At 41.1% G+C, this 18,026-nt stretch overlaps 1 protein-coding gene across 2 annotated transcripts in view; it reads left to right on the top strand.

Moving 5' to 3' along the window:
- The first annotated feature begins 3,609 nt into the window (after window positions 1-3,609).
- Window positions 3,610-18,026, top strand: part of Lrp11 (LDL receptor related protein 11) — a 46,844-nt gene continuing 32,427 nt past the window's right edge. Inside the window, exons 1-3 of one of the 2 annotated variants that reach the window (XM_046427448.2) lie at window positions 3,610-4,588; window positions 10,504-10,661; window positions 17,819-17,960. In XM_046427448.2, coding sequence (XP_046283404.1) covers window positions 3,949-4,588; window positions 10,504-10,661; window positions 17,819-17,960 — 940 coding nt within the window. In that variant the 5' untranslated portion in view covers window positions 3,610-3,948. The remainder of the gene's footprint in view (window positions 4,589-10,503; window positions 10,662-17,818; window positions 17,961-18,026) is intronic. The other variant, XM_046427446.2, reaches the window with a different exon arrangement.

Below are 18,026 nucleotides of genomic sequence, written 5' to 3'. Positions count from 1 at the left end.
CTTAAAAATCTATAATGACTGTGTTTTTCACTTTAATGTTTCCATTGCATTGAGTAGGGTTTTTTTAATCCAAAATATTATTGGTGCAACTTATTTTAAAGGTTTCTGATATTGGTATGTGTACAGATATGAATCTTATTGAATGATACTAACAAGTTTTTAATTTTTTTTTTTTTTTTTTAGTTGTAGGTGGACACAATATCTTTGTTTTATTTTTATGTGGTGCTGAGGATCGAACCCAGGGCTTCACAAACGCTAGGCAAGCGCTCTACCTCTGAGTCACAATCCCAGCCCTAACCACAAGTTTTATACCTGTTGCAAACCAGGTATAGGTTTAGAGCAATCCTCAAGGAAAAAATGGAATGGTCAAAGTCTGTTAATTGATTCTATGTCACAGGAAAGCAGGGAGCTGAAACTCCAAGCCTTGCTCTTGTGTTCTAACAAAAGAAAATTTAAAGTCAGACACCAAGGTCCTAAAGAGAACTTTATTACAAGTGAAAGTGGGGTGAAAATAAAGCAAAAGAAAAGTGAAGCTTAAGCAAAAAGCACTCTCATGAAAGAGAGTGGGCCGTCTCCAAACAGAGAATGACAAAGGAGACAAGGCTGTCCCCCATTTTCATTACTGTTTGATGTTTACCAGGAAAAATGGGTTCCATTCTCTGTACTCTTTTTGCTAATCAGGGGTTCACATAGGGACAGTGAAGATTTTTACCTTAGTTGGTTCTCTTTGGAACTGTCATGGTGGCCATTCTCTTTAGGGGGGGCTTCATCTACAAGTCAATCCTATGTTAATGTGGACAGTGGGGTCAGTAGCTGGTCAGAAGTTACCTTAATGTGCCTGCATTACTAAAGGAATCTTCCTTCCCAGACAATTGGAGACACTTATAGCCATAATTCCTAACTTCACATCAACTTCAGTGACTCACTTAGTCCCACTCATCCTGTATTGATCTCTCTTTCACTGTCTCCCAAAGATGGGAATGAGGGTCATGTGTCCATTTCAAAATTTCTGTAAAAGCCACTTGAAATCACTTATATGAAAGTATTCGGCAAACTTTAAAATCATACACATTGGTAGTTAATAATATATCATGACCACATGTTTACATTTCACTTCAATAATTATTATTATAACAAGCCATTAGAAGGTTTGATGATACCCCTGGGGCCATTTTTATCATAAGTGAATGTTTCTCTTCATAAAAAGCCTGTTAAACTCTCCAAGGCCTATGGCAATAAAATAATCTTTTTTTAAAATTAAAAAAACATTGTTTTAGTTGTATATGGACTCAATGCCTTTGTATTTATGTGGTGCTAGGATTGAATCCAGTGCCTCACACTTGTGAGACAAGTGCTCTACCACTGAGCTACAATTCCAGTACAATAAAATAATCTTTATATTGTTTCAAGGTCATATTAAAGTGGCTATAGCTGTGTGGAATAAATACCTATAAGTCGAAGAACCTCTAGCACAAAGAGGCACTGTTACTTAGCCTACATCCAGAAACTCATCCCATTAAAAACAAAAAACAAAAAACAACAACAAAAAAAACCATTGTCCAAGAGAAGTGTGCTGGGAAGAAAGGAAGTTTTCATTCAATCACCAAGGAAAGAAGAAAATGGAGCTTGGCTCAGAAATTTGCTTCTTAACTCCAGTAGGCAGAAGAGTTACAGATATAGGATAGCAATAATGAGGTGGAGAGATAGCCTAATAAAAGGGATGAATATTCATGTCTTTTCTGGGAGTAAGTGTAGATCTTCCAGGATCCCAGGTGCCACTCCTTTCCTCATCTGCTGTTTCTGGTTATGGTGGCTAGTAGGTGTCTTTATCTTTTTATTTATTTTATTTTTATTTTTTTATTGGTTATTCAAAACATTACAAAGCTCTTGACATATCATATTTCATACATTAGATTCAAGTGGGTTATGAACTCCCATTTTTACCCCAAATACAGATTGCAGAATCACATCGTAGGTGTCTTTAGTCTTAAGAGACTAGACAACTCTAGGTCAAGTTAATCCTCTATTATAGTTTGGACAAAACATTTCTCAAATGAGCAACATGTCTACATGCAAATGCTTTAGATTTTGACCCATAGGTTAAGGCAACAAAGGAGACAGACACAATATGAAGTCAGAGAAACCAATCATTTCCATACTGTTCCAGTCAGCATCAGACTTTTGTGGGGCCAAGAGAAGAATCAGTGTTTTCAGAAAAAGGGGATTTCAGATCCCTGAAGAGTAATCTAGGGAAGTAACCATCATAACCCATCTCAGAGGTGTCATCTACAGCAAAACCAGTGGGAGACTAATATGCACTGCCCAGCTGTGTGACCTCCAAAATTAGTGATTTTTAAGTCAACTAAGAAAAGTGAAGCTACATGGTTTGTTTAGGTTTTTCCCCAGGAATAGCACGTTTTTTTCACCTCAAAGTCAGAAACATCTCTCTTAAAACTTTACAATGTCTCCTTTTCTTAGAATGGCAAGAAACATCAGGCTATTTTTTTCCCCTTTTCTTTCTCTATTTTTACCTTCTAATTTTGCCTCCTACTCTGTTCTGGGCCTGAAAAGCGATGTATTCCTAAATGTCAGCTCTGGAAATAAAAAATATAGCAGAAACTGCTATTTTCCTACCCAATAATCATTCTTCTCTTCTTTAAAAATACATTTAAGAATGTTCAACTCACAATGTCCAGCTTCCAGGCAAAAATGTTAACACATGCTAAAAAGCGAAAAATATGACCCGTAATGGGTGGGGGGATACAAATCGACAGAAACTCATTCAAAAATAAACAAGATATAAAAGTTGCTCACAGATGTGTCGAATTCTAACTTGTATGGCGCAGGGTTGGGCATTTTCTTATACCTTATGTAAAGCACCACACCCCTAGATTTGACATGATCTAACAGGCTGTAGAGATTGCTGGGTTCAGATTGATATATATATATATATATATATATATATATATATATATATATATATATATATATATACTTACCGACGATTGAACCCAGGGGCGCTTAACCACTGAGCTACAGCCCCAGTCCTTCGCTTAGGGCCTCCCTAAGTTGCTGAAGCTGACTTTGAACTCAGGATCCTCCTGCCTCAGCCTTCCCAGCTGCTGGAATCACAGGCGTGCGCCACCGGCTTGGGTTCAGATTTTTACCAATGTTTGTGGAAATTTGAGCGAATTAACTACTGCTTTTTATATTTTCAAACAGACAAAACAGCCTTCGGTACTACTCCCCTCCCCACCCCCACCTCTGTTATGCTGCCCAAGCACAGACTCGCCAGAGCCTAACGTGGATGGGAAGGACCGTAGAGTTGTCCCTAGCACGCCCCTTCTCTGTCCTTGAGTCACAAGGATTTGTGGAAAGACCCTCCCGTCTCCCACCGGCCTCGTGCTGGACCCCGGTAACCTGTCGCCCTGATCAGGTCAGCTCGGTTACTGAACCCCGCCGGCCCAGACTCCTACCTTGCCCTCCGGGGGAGGTCGGCGGAAGCTGCCAGTCCACACCTCCTCCGCCCGCGGGGCGGGGCGGGGCGGGCTCTCGCAGCCGGGGAGGAGCTGGCTCCGCGGAGCCGCGCGCGGAGGGCTGGGCTCACTGCGGCTCCACCCCCGCCGCGGCACTGTTCACCAACCTGGTGCTGATCCACGTCGAGCCCGGCTCGCCTCCACCCAGCACGCCGGGGTCTGGTCGGGGAAGCGCCTCGGCGGAGAGCGAGGAGCCGTGCCAGGCCCCGCCGGCTATGCCTCCTGCTGCAGCGGTTCCCGCCGGCGCCCGCGCGCCCGCGACCCCTGGGGAGCAGCCAGGCCCCGGGGACACCGGGCTTTGAGGCCGGGGCCTAGTGCCCGCCGCGGCCCCGCAGGAGGGGCCCAGGCCCGCCTCCCCGCTTCCCTAGTCACTTGGCCGACCTAGGCTCGCTCCCCTCCGCTGCCGCCTGCCATGGCCGTCGCCGCCCAGGAGGGCGCGGACTCGGGGCGTCGGCAGCCTCGGCGGCACCAGGCGCTGCGCGGGTTGCTGTTGCTCTGCCTGTGGCTGCCCAGCGGTCGTACGGCCGTGCCACCGGCGGCGCCGCTGTCCGAGCTGCACGCGCAGCTCTCTGGCGTGGAGCAGCTGCTGGAGGAGTTCCGCCGGCAGCTGCAGCAGGAACGACCGCAGGAGGAGCTGGAGCTGGAGCTGCGCGCCGGCATCGGCCCGCGGGAAGGCTGTCCAGGCCCCGGCGGCGACGGCTACAGCGCCATGCCCGACGCCATCATCCGAACCAAGGACTCCATCGCGGCAGGTGCCAGCTTCCTGAGAGCACCGGCGGCCGTGCGGGACTGGCGTCAGTGTGTGGCGGCCTGCTGCTCCGAGCCGCGCTGTTCGGTGGCGGTGGTGGAGCTGCCCAGGCTGCTTGTGTCCCCGGCGGTCGCGCTCGGCTGCTACCTCTTCAACTGCACTGTGCGCGGCCGCAGTGTCTGCAAGTTCGCGCCGCATCGCGGCTTCAGCAGCTACAGTCTCAGCCGCGCCCCAGACACCGGGCTAGGAGACTTGGAAGCTGGAGACCCCGCTCTGGCCACCGCCTGGTCCTCGCCCCGGCTGGGTAAGCGCGACTGAAGGGCCTGCTGTGGCCAATCTGCTTGGGTACCTCTGTCCTTTCACCTGGTGGGCGGCTGTGCTTTTCCAAACATCTGGGAGACCCTCATGGGGAGAAAGACTGGCCTCCCTTCGCCAACTCACTCCAAATTCCAAGTAATTTAAACTGCAGGTAACCGAAAGGATGGCGCTGATTTCTCAGTCTTATCGATGGTTCCTGAGAACCCTTGTAGATTGGAAGAAGCCGGAGTGGTGGGCTGCCATATGGAATTTTCTAGGTTTGGGTAACTGATCTAAGAGGATTGGCGGAAATTTGATTTTTAAAAAAATAGAAAAGCTCAGAGGGGAAAAAAGGTTTATTTTAGTCTCAGATTTTATAAGGCACAGTTTGTGTTAGCTAATTGCAAGAGCAAAATCTAATTACATGTGAACTTTCTCATAACACCCACCCTTTTTCTTGGTATGACTCTCAGGACTCAAGATTCTGCCTGTGCTTAATTGCTTCATCAGACAAAAGTGGGAAAGAAAACTACTGTTCACTTTAATACAGAGTAAAAAGAAGGGACTTGATTGTGGCTTAAAATCAGAATGTTTAAAGCATGTCTCTTTTTAAAAGAGCTAAAAATAGTGCCAGTTCCATGGCTTTACCTTCTGCAAGTTCTAAAAATGAGAGTCCAGACACACACAGGAGACACAAAAATTGTAGCTGTTGGAAAATTAACATCACTGAAGGATTAAGACCTTGATTGAGCCCCCCCCCCGCATCAGACTCAATGTTTCATCATATAAGTTGATGTTTGATTTATAATAACACAAATGACATCATTAGCAATATTGGGGAGCAGGGTAGTGTCAGCCTTTTTGGAAATCTGGCTTCTCCACGTGGTTTCAATGAGAAGGGCTGTAAATCTTTGTTTATGGTGCCCTGCCTCCCTCCCTCACATCCACTTAGATGAAACTTAGGACATTTGTCAAACGTCAAAAGACCATCCTGCTACTGCTCAACCTTGAGCTAGATGCTGGGAAGGACCTGGTGGTCTTTTCCAAATATGGAGCAAACAGCACCTGCACTTGGACCCCTACCATCCTCCTTGAGCCTTACCTCATGGCTGCTGTCCTTCCTCTCTACCCACAGAGGGAACAAAGTATCTGGGTTCTCACTACTGATCTGAGAGGAACTGACATAGTCAAAGGGAGCCTTCCTACAACCACGGGAAAGGAAACTAAATAGGAAGAGAGTAGGTCCAGGGAAGTTAACAATAAAAACTTTTAGTTGCTGAAAGTTTCCAAGTCATTTTTCTTCATTCTTCCTTCTTTACCCTTCCTTTCTCTAGGGAGAGTTTTTCTAGGAATTCCATTTTATAGATGTTTGGAGATAAGATGAGGTAACCACTGGATTAATCTTCATTTCTGAGAGAATGCTGGCATACTCAGACTTCAGTCCCCAGCAACAGGGAAAGTACAAGGTGCAGCCAGGCTCAGAGGCTACCTTGTCTCTCTGCATGGATGGTGATTGGTTTTTCCAGGGTCCTGGGTTTGGTTTCCCTACCCAGATGCTTTACGTGGAGTTCTTTGTGCTTCTGAGACTACCGAGTTTTTCCTTTTTAAATTCTTTCTCTTTTTTTCCGAATCTTATGAACACTTGGAATTGAAGTCTCAATGACATTCAAAATGGTTTAGAAGAGCTCTAGGAAAAGAAAAGTTGTTAAAGGATTATTTGAAGTCAGATAAAGGATTAGGAAGAAATAGTGAAGGATTAGGTGGAACGGGATAGCACAAATTTATAGCATCAACCTGTTTGTTGCCCACATTTATTGAATTTGGTGTTAGGAGATGTTCTAAACTCTTCACACACATGAACTCACAACAGCTTCAAGATCTAGGTTCCATTACAATCCATAGTGTAAAAGAAAGCTTTATGAAAGAAAGCCTCTTGCCTGAGGGTCACACAGCAAGTGGGTTTTGGAGCTGAGACATAGAGCAGCTATGTGCTTTCTCCAGCAGCTCCTGGGTTGGAACTTAGTGGCTATAGGGGATGATGCGAGATGCAGGAATAAGTGGAGGATGCTGGAGAGATCTCTTGAAGTGACCAAGCCTACCTGGTAGGGCATCCTAAGAGCAGAGCAGGTTTGAGATGGGGCTCCTCCACATATAAGTCCCTGCTAGTCCCCTTGGGACTGGTGTATGTACTTTTCTTCCAGCTCAGATTGTCATGAGGATCAAGGATAGACATACCTTGTGCATGATCAAAGTGGCACACATGTCCGTGATATCAATATAGGACCTTGGTTGGGTTGTGCAGTTGGCTGGTGGGGTAGGAGGACTGACCGTGAGGATAGGAGGGAAGGAGGGATAGGTGGGCACTGGAGCAGTTTGGTTCATGGAGAGGCTAAGACTGTAACCTCCCAGAACTCAGAGCCAGAACTTTAATGTTGTTCCACTGTATAGCTTGAAATCCAGTATCTCTGGGAAGAATTTGGGAAGTCATCCCCTTCTGTGTCAGGGAAACTCAAAGCAATAGGCAGAGTTCTGCTCTCCCCTTTGCCTATCACCTGCTGCTACCCCTAGCCTGTCTCTCAGCTGCTCCAAGAGCAGAGGAAGAAATTGGCCATCCTGTCAAGGTTAATCCCTCCCCAGCTGGTAGCCAATCTCCTCCAAGGACCTTACTTTCTCACATTTTCATCTCTCTTGTTATAAATAAATGTTTACATTTAATAAATAATATAACTAGTTAGCAGTGTTTGGGGAAATACATTTTAGACCTCAACCCTAACCACACATGAATTCTAGCTGGATTAAAGAATCTTTTTCTAAATTAAGCCATAGTTTATTCCATAGATAGGAAACTTAAAAATAAAACTACTGTTATATATCTGTAAGAAATATAACTTTCTAGTCAATTCAAGAGATGATAAAGGAAAAGGATACATTATGGACATATTTATAAAAACTATGTCAAGAAACAAAAGAAATTGCAAACAAGAATCTAGGAAAATATGAATTTAAAATATTTATTAATAGAGCATATGAATCAGTAAGAAAAACAAAAATAAGTGTGTGAAGGACATGACCAAACAGTTTCCAAAAGAGGAAGTATAGTTGATGAACATATAAAAAGATTCAGCCATTGAAGTAATCAAAACAAATATCAATAATGCCAGCTCGGGCTTATTAAATTTGCAAATATAAGTATAATCTTAACTTGGCATGAATGTGGAAAACTTAATGTACTCTTACATAGTCACTGAGATTGTAAATTGGTACCATCCCCTTGGAAACCAATTGGGAAATACTTAGCAGAAACTATTACGATATTCATTTATTTGATCCATGCTAAAAAAAAAGTTTAAGAAAAAAGTGTTTAGTATGGCATTATTTATAATGGTGGGGGAAATTGGGTAACAAAGTAAGTGTCCAATAGTAAGAATTAGGAAATTTAAATGGCAATTCTAAAATTTCTGTAATTACATGGGCAGTTCTATATGTGTAAATAAATATTAATAGGTGGAATAAATATATATCCATAAGCTAGTAGATTCAATTCTGAATGTGAAATTATATTTGTGGTAACTGGGATACACTTAGGGTACCTCAAAGTATAGTAGAAGGAGCCTTTGAGTTAGAAATATCTGGGCTGACATCTGAGCTGAAAAACTGAGCACTTGAATGTGTGATTTTCAGCAACCATAGCCTCTCTGAGCCTAGGTTCCTTATCAGTAGTATGCAGATCATAGTACCTACCTCAGAGTTTTAGTGAGGTTAGGCCTATGAAGCACTTAGTGTGGTTCCTGGTAGAAAGAAGTCAACCAATAAATGGCAACAATTATAATTACAGAACTATAATTATATATATCATATATATGATCATCAGCATGCTATGGAGAAAAATTAGAACAGTACAGACCAAAAATAACAATAATCATATTGGGATTGTGGGTAAGTTTTTTCTAAAGTGTGACATCTTAAAAATCCCATGATGGCTTTTACCACGTTTCCAAGCCTCTGTCCTTAGTCTGGCCCTGCCTCCATATCTCACTTCAGGGTCTTTCTAATTTCTCAGTTTAGTCTGTGTTCACACCCAAACACCTTCCTTGTCTTGAAGGTTCTGTTCACAGCAGTATGTTGTGAATGAGGCCAGCTAACTTATTCTTCTGTGGGTAAAATCCCAGTTTGATATGCTCAGTCTAAAATTGGTGCAAGTCTTATTTCACCTCTGTAGGTCTTACCAACTGTTTAGTTTTTAAAAACAATCAATGTTTCCATAGTATTTAACATAGGATTATTACATTTTTATGAGGAAAACTCAAAATTATATTTATCTTGTTCTTCATTAGCAGGTCAACCATTGTTAAGTGGTAGCACACACCTTTTCCTGTTGTCTTTTACTTACTTTAAGGGTTGTTTCTGGGTAGATAAGCTCTGGCTTATTTTAAAATACATTTTATGGTATCACTGGAACATTATCTCTGTTATTCCAAACATATCACAGGTCAATTTAATGGGTATAAGAATTTCACTATGGGGGCTGGGCTTGAGGCTCAGTGGTAGAGCACTTGCCTAGCACCTGCGAGGCCCTGGGTTTGATCTTCATCACCACATAAAATAAAATAAATGTATTGTATCCAGCTACAACTAAAAAATTTTTTTTTAAAAAGAGAATTTCATTATGTTCATATCTTAAATCATATCTTAAAACTGATGTAAGTGAAAGTAAATGACTAAAATGGTTTTCTTTCAGGAGAGGCAAGATTAATTGGTTTTATAATGTGAGATATTTCAAACTTACCTGATCATTCCATATTATATCTTTGATGTAAACTCTTTGGATGGTTTTAAAAATTACTAGAGTTTGTGGCTTTTTATATCATTTAGGCATATTGTAGTTTATTTACTTGAAAATAGTTTTTTGTTTTTGTTGTTTGTTTTTTTGGTACTGGGGATTGAACCCAGGGCCACTGAGCCACATCCCCAGCCCTTTTATATATATATATATTTTATTCAGAAACAGGGTCTCACTAGATTGCTTAGGACCTTGCTAAATTGCTGAGGCTGGCTTTGAACTTGCAATCCTCCTGCCTTGACCTCCTGAGCCACTGGGATTACAGGCATGAGCCACTATTCTGGGGAAAATAGCATTTTAAAGCAAATTTTAATGCAAATAGCTGCTAACTGTAATATCTAACTGCTGGATTATAAAATGTTTTTCAGAATTATACAGTGGAAACCTTTTGTGAAAACTATGAAACTTTTGTAACCAAAGGGAAGTCAACACTTCTAGAAAAGACCTATTGTATCACATCTGTCCTCGTGGCGAGATGCAGATTAAAGACATCAGTTGTTCAGTCTTTGCTCAGAGATAGAAAAGGGAGAAGAACAGGTTTTTCCTTAGGTAGGGAGGTGTTTACTTTAATATATTTAAATTTAATATATTTCCCATCCATTGAATACTTTATAATACTTGTACATTAAAAACTGGAAGACAAGAAAAAATAAAATCTGTACTAGAAGTAAATTTGGTTTCATTGAGGTTAGTTTCAGGAATTTTTTTTTAAATCAATTCATTTAGTAGACCTTTGAACTTAAATCACTTATAAATAAGTGAAAAATTCAGAGAATATAACGACTTCTCCAGATTTACAGGTTGGTGGACCCTGGCACATTTTCTTCCCTCTCTACTTTGTCCACAGCTACTGCTAGTAGCCAGCATGCCATACCTTACCTTCTGCATACATCATAGCCAAATTTCTATATTCATAATTTTTTCTTTATTATGTAAAGAGAACACAATGAAAATCAATAGGAAAATAAATTCAAGTTATTCATTCTCTCAGCAGTTCTTTGCTGGACCAAATCTAGTCAATACCAAACCACTCTTCAAAAATTAGAAAAAACAGACTTATGATTGTTTATTTTCTTTCATAGACAAGGATGAACCTCCACTTAGCAAGGCTGGGCAGGATGTGATTTTGCATCTGCCCACAGATGGGGTGATTCTGGATGGCCGTGAAAGCACAGATGACCATGCCATCATCCAGTATGAGTGGACACTGCTGCAGGGTGACCCATCAGTGGACATGAAGGTAACTCGTGTCATCCTTGGTAATGAAAACTGAGGTTTCTGGAAAAATGGTCTTCTGTAGTGTCCTTCTGCTCATGTTCCCCCAATGCCTGTGAGTTAGAAGAAGAGCTATAAAATGGAGAAAATGTAGGATTGATTGTAGAAAACATGGTTGCTTTTATACATTTACTTTCCTTGGTTTTTTTCAGTGATTTTTGAGCATTTATTTTGAAGCCTGCCTCATTCCTCTGCTTTTTCTTGACAAGAGTACTTCAAAGAAGAAAACATGTTTTGTTTCAATGAATCAGATTACTTTTTAAAGGTTTTTCTTTTTTCTTGCTTCAAGACTCAAGTAGAAAGTTTGAAAAACATCAAGGAATATTAAGAGAAAAATAGCAATAGAATGAACTAATTCTTTACAAGATCCAGAGAGAGAACATTGTATCTGGTGGTTTCACTGTTTGCAACCATTGTGAGGAGAGCAAGCATGGTGTCAGGCTTTCCTGCTCAGGTGCCCCGTGCTGTTCTCCATCAGGCTCGTCTGGGCACAGCTGGATTTGCTGCACTGACAGAGCTATCTGTCCAGGGGCTGCCTACACGCACTGGGTCTTGAGTCATGAGACAAGTCAGGACCCTTTCTAGATAGGAGCATGTCCTGGTTGAGGCACATAAACTTCATCCAGACCACTCCCTTGAGAGGAGCTGGAGGAAGAAGGTGAACAAAACACCAATTTGTGCTCTAGTGAAACAAAAACAAAAATGATAATAAGCCAGTCACATAACACTGGCATACACTGATTTTACTCATAGGCTTTGAATTGGACTGGATCTCTGCTCAGCATCTTACTGTGCCTGTCCCTCAAACAAGAACCCTTCTTACAGCATCCCTTCCAAGGGTCATCCACTATCTGCCTGACTCTTTCGGTAATGGAAGCTCACTGTTACACGTCATGTCTTATGACATTGCTAGTCAGCTTTAATTATTAGGCAGACAGGATGTCCCTCTCATTATCCGTATTGTTGGTGCGGGACCTTCCTTATGGAAAAACACTGAATATATTTTTTTTGTTCTGTGTAAAATCCCTTCAGCCCATTTTCACACTATCCAGCATCCAGCCTAGTCTGGATTTTCTTAGACTAGTCCACACCTTTCTTAAAGTCTGGTACCCCCAATTGAATTCGATATTCATGCTGTGGTTCTTCCTGATACCCTGTTACCTCCTGTTGTCTAGACATTGTCCCTACTGCTATTAGTGAAGTTTAATTTCCATTAACTATTTTAATAGCTACATCACACAACAGATTCTTGCTGAATCTTTTCCCATTATCTTTCCACATGACTGCTGTCATATGGTCCCCCCTTTTCTGTGTTTCTATAATTGATTTATTGAACCTGAGCATACAACCTTCTGTTTATCCTTCTTACATTTCAACTTTGGAGTTTTTTTCTACAACAGGAATAATTTTGAGTGTCCCATCATATTTATTGTTTTTTATGCTTGTGTCAACTGCAAGATTAATTTATCTTTTTATCAATTTTTTAATTTGTTCTAATTAGTTACACATGACAGTAGAATGCACTTTGACACATCATACATAAATGGAGTATAACTTCTCATTCTTCTGGTTGTACATGATGTAGAATCATACTGGTTGTGTAGTCATATGTGCACACAGGGTAATAACGTCCAATTCATTCTACTATTCTTCCTACCTGCATACCCCTTCCCCTCCCTTCACTCCCCTCTGCCTAATCCAAAGTAACTCTATTCTTTCCTAGTGCCCCCCTTATTAAGATTAATTTATCTTAATTGAAATTTTGAGAATTCAAGTTAATCAGGAAATATATATGGACAAGTCATCAATCATACCACTAGAAAATTTCCTCAGGATGAACACTGACTATGACTTGGCACTCTAGGGATACATCTGTTCAAGAAGCTGCTAATTATGCCTCCATCATCATCTAGCTTTTCATACTTGCTATTGAAAACTATTCTGTGAGAGATAAATTGCACCTATGAGTGATAAATAAAAATAATGCTAATGATTTGGTATTTAGTTTATTGAAGATATTTCTAAAGGAGTAATAAAATTAGATATTATGCATAACCATTTAAGACTGATTATTGTGTTATCAAGAGGAAACTGGACCAATTCCCCAGCCAGGTATATAACAACAGTGGCAGGCAGTTCTAACATTACCGAATCATCATCTAAGAGACAAAACCAACATTATGGGAGTCTTCTGATATCAAATTGTGTCTCTCTTACAATGGTGTACATTCATGAATGACCCCCAAAGTAAATACTGGTTGTCCTACTTCGACATCATCCTAACTGTAGCTACCAGGAGCCTGACTCAGTGCTAGGCAATTTAGATCTATCTGAATTCTCAGAACAACTTCCCATGTAGACTCATCCACACTGTGTGGATTAAGATTGTCAAGAAAATTATGAAAGACCTTGAAATGGCCAAAAGATTACTGAGCACCTTTCAATGGAACACTGGGAGTTGGTTCGAGGATCCTTCCATGGTTAGCATTTGAACGTTGTCATGCAAATGATTCTTGTTTGTAAAAATGAAAATACATTTTTTCATATATAGATGCAATTGATTTTTCACTCTGGAGACAAGAGGATTTCCACATGACATTTTAGTACTTGTAGTTACTAATTCATCTAGTAATAAATTTATTTCAGTACCTATTAATAAACTCATTTCTATTTTGTATCTATTAGCAACTTTGTATCTGCATTCATGACTATTATATATGTCTATTCTCTAGATTATCATCTTAATCAGTTTAACATATTATTAGTTTCTTTTTTAATTCATGAGTTAAATAAAATTTTGGACACATGTTCATATTACATTTGTGTAGGAGTCATGGTTTACCATTTTGAGAATTTTTCCCTAACAGTAAATAACCATCCTTAAGGGCTACCACTCTGATTCCTTTAGCTTATGCAGCCTGGTTTCACACTCCAAATTTTCTAACAGGAAAATTGGGACTCAGATAAAATCACCCTTTTTCTGAGAATGATACCCAGCTTGATAGGAATGTTAATGTACTCCTCTTCAAGCTGCAGAATGGGGCTAATGTGGGAGGTTTTGGGGAATGGGGGAAGGTGATTAGAGCATAATGACACTGGGTACCCTTGTTCTTAAGTCCCCTTACTCTCCCACCACCCCGGAGCACTCCTTCACCAGGCTTCCCTCCAGGGCCTTTCCTATGTGTGTGTGTGCATGGTGTATTTAGTTGTTAATAGACCTTTATTTTCTTTTTTTTTTTAATTTTCTAACTTATTCTTTTGTTTTTAATATTTGCTTTTTAGTTGTAGTTGAACACAATACCTTTATTTTTATTTATTTTTACGTGGTGCTGAGGATCAAACCCAGGGCCTTGCACATGCTAAGCAAGTGCTCTACCACTAAGCCACAACCCCAACCCAATTGACCTTTATTTTCTTTAATTTATATGTGGTGCTGAGAATCGAATCCAGATTCTCACACATGCTAGGCAAGTGCTCTACCACTGAGCCACAACCCCACCCCTTTCCTAACCCCTTCTTGACCACTCCCTGGTTCCCCTCCCATTTTGCCTCAGTGTGTACAGGCTCTATACTCCCTCTCCATCGCAGGGTAGTAGTCAGGCCTCCCTTTATCCTGAGACTTTTAGACCATGTTTAAGGACCTGTCTTTTCACATCCAAATAATTCAGTTGGGTGTTTAAAAAACAGTGACAAAAGCCAATAAGGGTGCTGGGGATATAGCTCAGTTAGTAGAATGCTTGCCTTGTATGCACAGGCCCTGGGTTCAATCCCCAGCACCACAAACAAAACAAAACAAAAACCAATGAGGTTCTTACCTTAAAGGAATTATACTACCAACTTCATTATGATAAAATTAGTAGCTAACCTTTTGTTAGCATCTAGTATGTGTCCAGTACTATAAAAAAATAATTTGCCTGAATTAAGCATATAGGAACACTCATATTCCTGACATTTTTACTTCATTTATGGTCAGAACAAAGAGCTGTCCAATAGACTAAAAAGTTACTTATTTTCTTCCCTTAAACATGATATTCTATGTCCACTTAATGAATATTGACCTATAATACATTATTAAATGCAAAAGACACATTAGATGACACTTGGTTTATTTATTATTAAACATCACATTTAAATCCGAAGTCAGAATGTAAAATATGACCTTTAGGAACACAACATCAGAGTATTTTCATTTAGGGACATGAACAATGTTGTTGAGGAAGATTCGGGATCAGAACTCAGTGAATTAATTAATATTAATCAAATGTTAATAATCAAGTAATCAAATCCACTTGGGATGCTCACAAAAAAACACCATAACTGGGTGGTTTATAAACAGAAATTTTATTTCTCACAGTCTTGGGTACTAGCAAGTCCAAAATCAAGATGCTATCAGATTCAATGTCTGGTGAGGATTGCTTTCTAGTTCACAGCATCTTTTTGCCATGTCCTCATATGGCAGAAGGGGCAAAAGAACTTTCTGGTATGAGGAGCCGAATGCCATTTATGAGAGTACCACCCTTAGGATCTAAACATTTCCTAAAGGTCCCACTTCCAAACACCATCACATTGAGGATTAGGTTTCAACATATGAATTTTGGAGGACACAGACATTCAGTTGATTGCAATTATAGAATGCCAGGTGTAATGGAAGCTTACTAATGGATGAATTCTGTTTACCTTAACAACTTTATCATTAAATCAAAACCAATTGCCTACTAGCTTACATGCTGGACATAATTTTTTAAAACAGGTCATAATTATTTTGTATTCTCCCAAACATGAATTTCTAGCCACTGAAATCTCAGTTAAGGAGATCAAGTTGTATCAGAAAGGCTCTGCTACTGCCAAATAGAGAATCTCACTTTTTTTTTTTGGCGGGGGTGAAGGGGTAGGTACTAGGGATTGAACCTGAATCATTTAACACTGAAATACATTCCCAGCTCTTCTGTATATTTTATTTAGAGACAGGATCTCACTAAATTACTTAGGGCCTCACTAAGTTACTGAGGCTGGCTTTGAACTCATGATCCTCCTGCCTTAGCCTCCTCGGTGGCTGGGATTACAGGCATGCACCACCATACTCAAGCAGATCTCACCTCTTGTTTTATTAAAGGTAAAGCATATCTCTCTTCAAGTTCCAAATTGGATATGTTGTGTGTACATGAGTATATGTTTATGTTTTTATCCTGAAATTTGGAGCATGTTTTTGAAATAGTTTGAATCTTCTTTCTAGTGTCACATTAATATGAGGAAATGTTTAGAAGAGTACTTGCTGCCTTGAGGGGAAAGTGTCCATCTAAATATCTGATTTCGAGGCAAGATAGCTTTTGTTATCTAAATGAATAGAAGAGCCAGGGAAGGGATATGTAATCTTAATAGATCTAAATTTTTTAGTGCACCCAGGACATTGAAGGTGATTGTTATGGTCTGAGTCTGAGTGTTTCCTGCACTGGGACGATGTGCCTGGGGGTATGCCAAGCCTAAATGGAGGGGTTGGTCCCTTGCACAGGGATATTCTGTCCTTCCAGTCCAGTGTGGGAAAAGAGGCTTCCAAGCACACCCCAGGCCTAGTCTCACGTTGGTACTCTGAGCTTTGATGCCCAACCAACTCCTGGCTTCATGGCATTCATTGTCTGTGCTTTGAACCATTTCACCAGTGTTTCATCCAGAGCAGTGGGCAGCCTGGGAGTGCTTGTTAAGTGTAGAATCTCAGATCTCATTCTCCAGACCCCATGACTCAGACTCTCCATGCCACAGAAGTCCATGCCTTAACAATAGCTCTGGGTAATTATTAAGCAACACTAGGTACAAAGGTCACTGTATCTCATTATATTGCCTCTAAATGATTATAAAGCATTCTGCTAGTTGGTATATATAGTACGGACAGACCCTCTAAACCAAAGTTATATTCAGTAATTCATTTTGTAGGGTTCCATACATAAAAATAATGTAATTTCAAGACTGTTAGTGCAACGGTATAGTAAACTGCATAAAGGTCAGTGTTCATTTCCACAGAATAATACCCAGATTAGTTCATTGGATCAGAAACGGATTTGGATGTTAAACAGTCTTCCTCTGAATGTCAGGAATGACAGAATCACAGCACAGACCTGGGCCTATTGCTTTTGCAGTGGTAAGGAAGCTGCCTGCAATGGTGAGAAGAGCAGGAAATGAAACTCTGGGGTAAGGGCATGAGCAGAAGTGAAGCTCAAGAAGGTGCTGCAGGCCTGGTTGGGAGAATTCAGGATAAAAACATGGATCAAAGAAGCAAGGGGTTCAAAAAGACAGGAGTGACCAACTTTTTTAGATAGAGTAATAGTCCCAGCTATTGGGGAGGCTGGGTGGAAGGATCACTTAAGCTCATGAGTCTGAGACCAGCCTGGGCCACAAAAAAGGATCTTGTCTAAAAGAGAGAGGGGGGGGGAGGAAGGAAAGAAGGAAATTTTAAACATAAATAACTATTGTTGATCTCGAGAACTAGATGATGGTTTCAGGGGAGTCTAGGGAGAGTGGCCACTTGGGTGGGTGAAGATGAAATGGAACATGAGCCTAGGGAAGCAGCAGGTGCAGTGCAGAAGCCTGTCGGGAATCCATAGTAATAGTAGAGCCATTTGAAAGAGAAATTAATTGGTGGGTCATTGTTCTGAAGGTCACAGAAGGAAAGTCAAGGACTAAAAAAGAAGAATTGAGCCCCAGCACAGGAGGGACAGTTCATCCTGTACAGGTGTCAGACAGGAGGTGGCAGTGGGTACAGGGACATGCCCAGGATGAGGTGGGTAGTGCAGCCAGTCATGGTTCTGATTTTCTCCCTGAAGTAGATGACATAACCTGCTGAGAGGGAAGGGATTCGATACTGAATACGGAGCTTGGTGGTTTGGAACAGCCGCTATTAAGGACAAACAATGGAGTGGTCAATCAAGGCTGTTGTCAGTTGGGATAACATTGGTGGCTACAAGATGGGGCCAAATAGCTTGGGACTTAGTATTCAGCAGCTGTGGACCTGGAGTAGAGGGGCAGGTCAGGGAACTGCTTCTAGGACGACACTGACGTCTAGCTCATGAGGATGATGGACTTCATGCTCAGACCTCCTCACTAAAATGAAGCATCCCATTTGTGCACCAGGTGCCTCAACCAGGAACCCTGAAGCTGACCCACCTACAGGAAGGAACATACACCTTCCAGCTGACCGTGACTGACACCGCTGGTCAGAGAAGCTCCGACAATGTGTCCGTGACAGTGCTTCCCAGGACCTACTCCACAAGAGGTAAGAATATTTTCCCTTGGTTTACCACAGCCAACTGGAAGGGTGGGGTCACATTGGCATTTTATA

Source organism: Marmota monax, unplaced genomic scaffold, assembly GCF_021218885.2.
Source record: "Marmota monax isolate L192 unplaced genomic scaffold, Marmota_monax_Labrador192_F-V1.1 WCK01_AAM20220418_F8-fsc00114, whole genome shotgun sequence".
In the NCBI taxonomy this organism is placed as follows: Eukaryota; Metazoa; Chordata; class Mammalia; order Rodentia; family Sciuridae; genus Marmota; species Marmota monax.
This window is presented reverse-complemented; position numbering and strand designations above follow the sequence as displayed.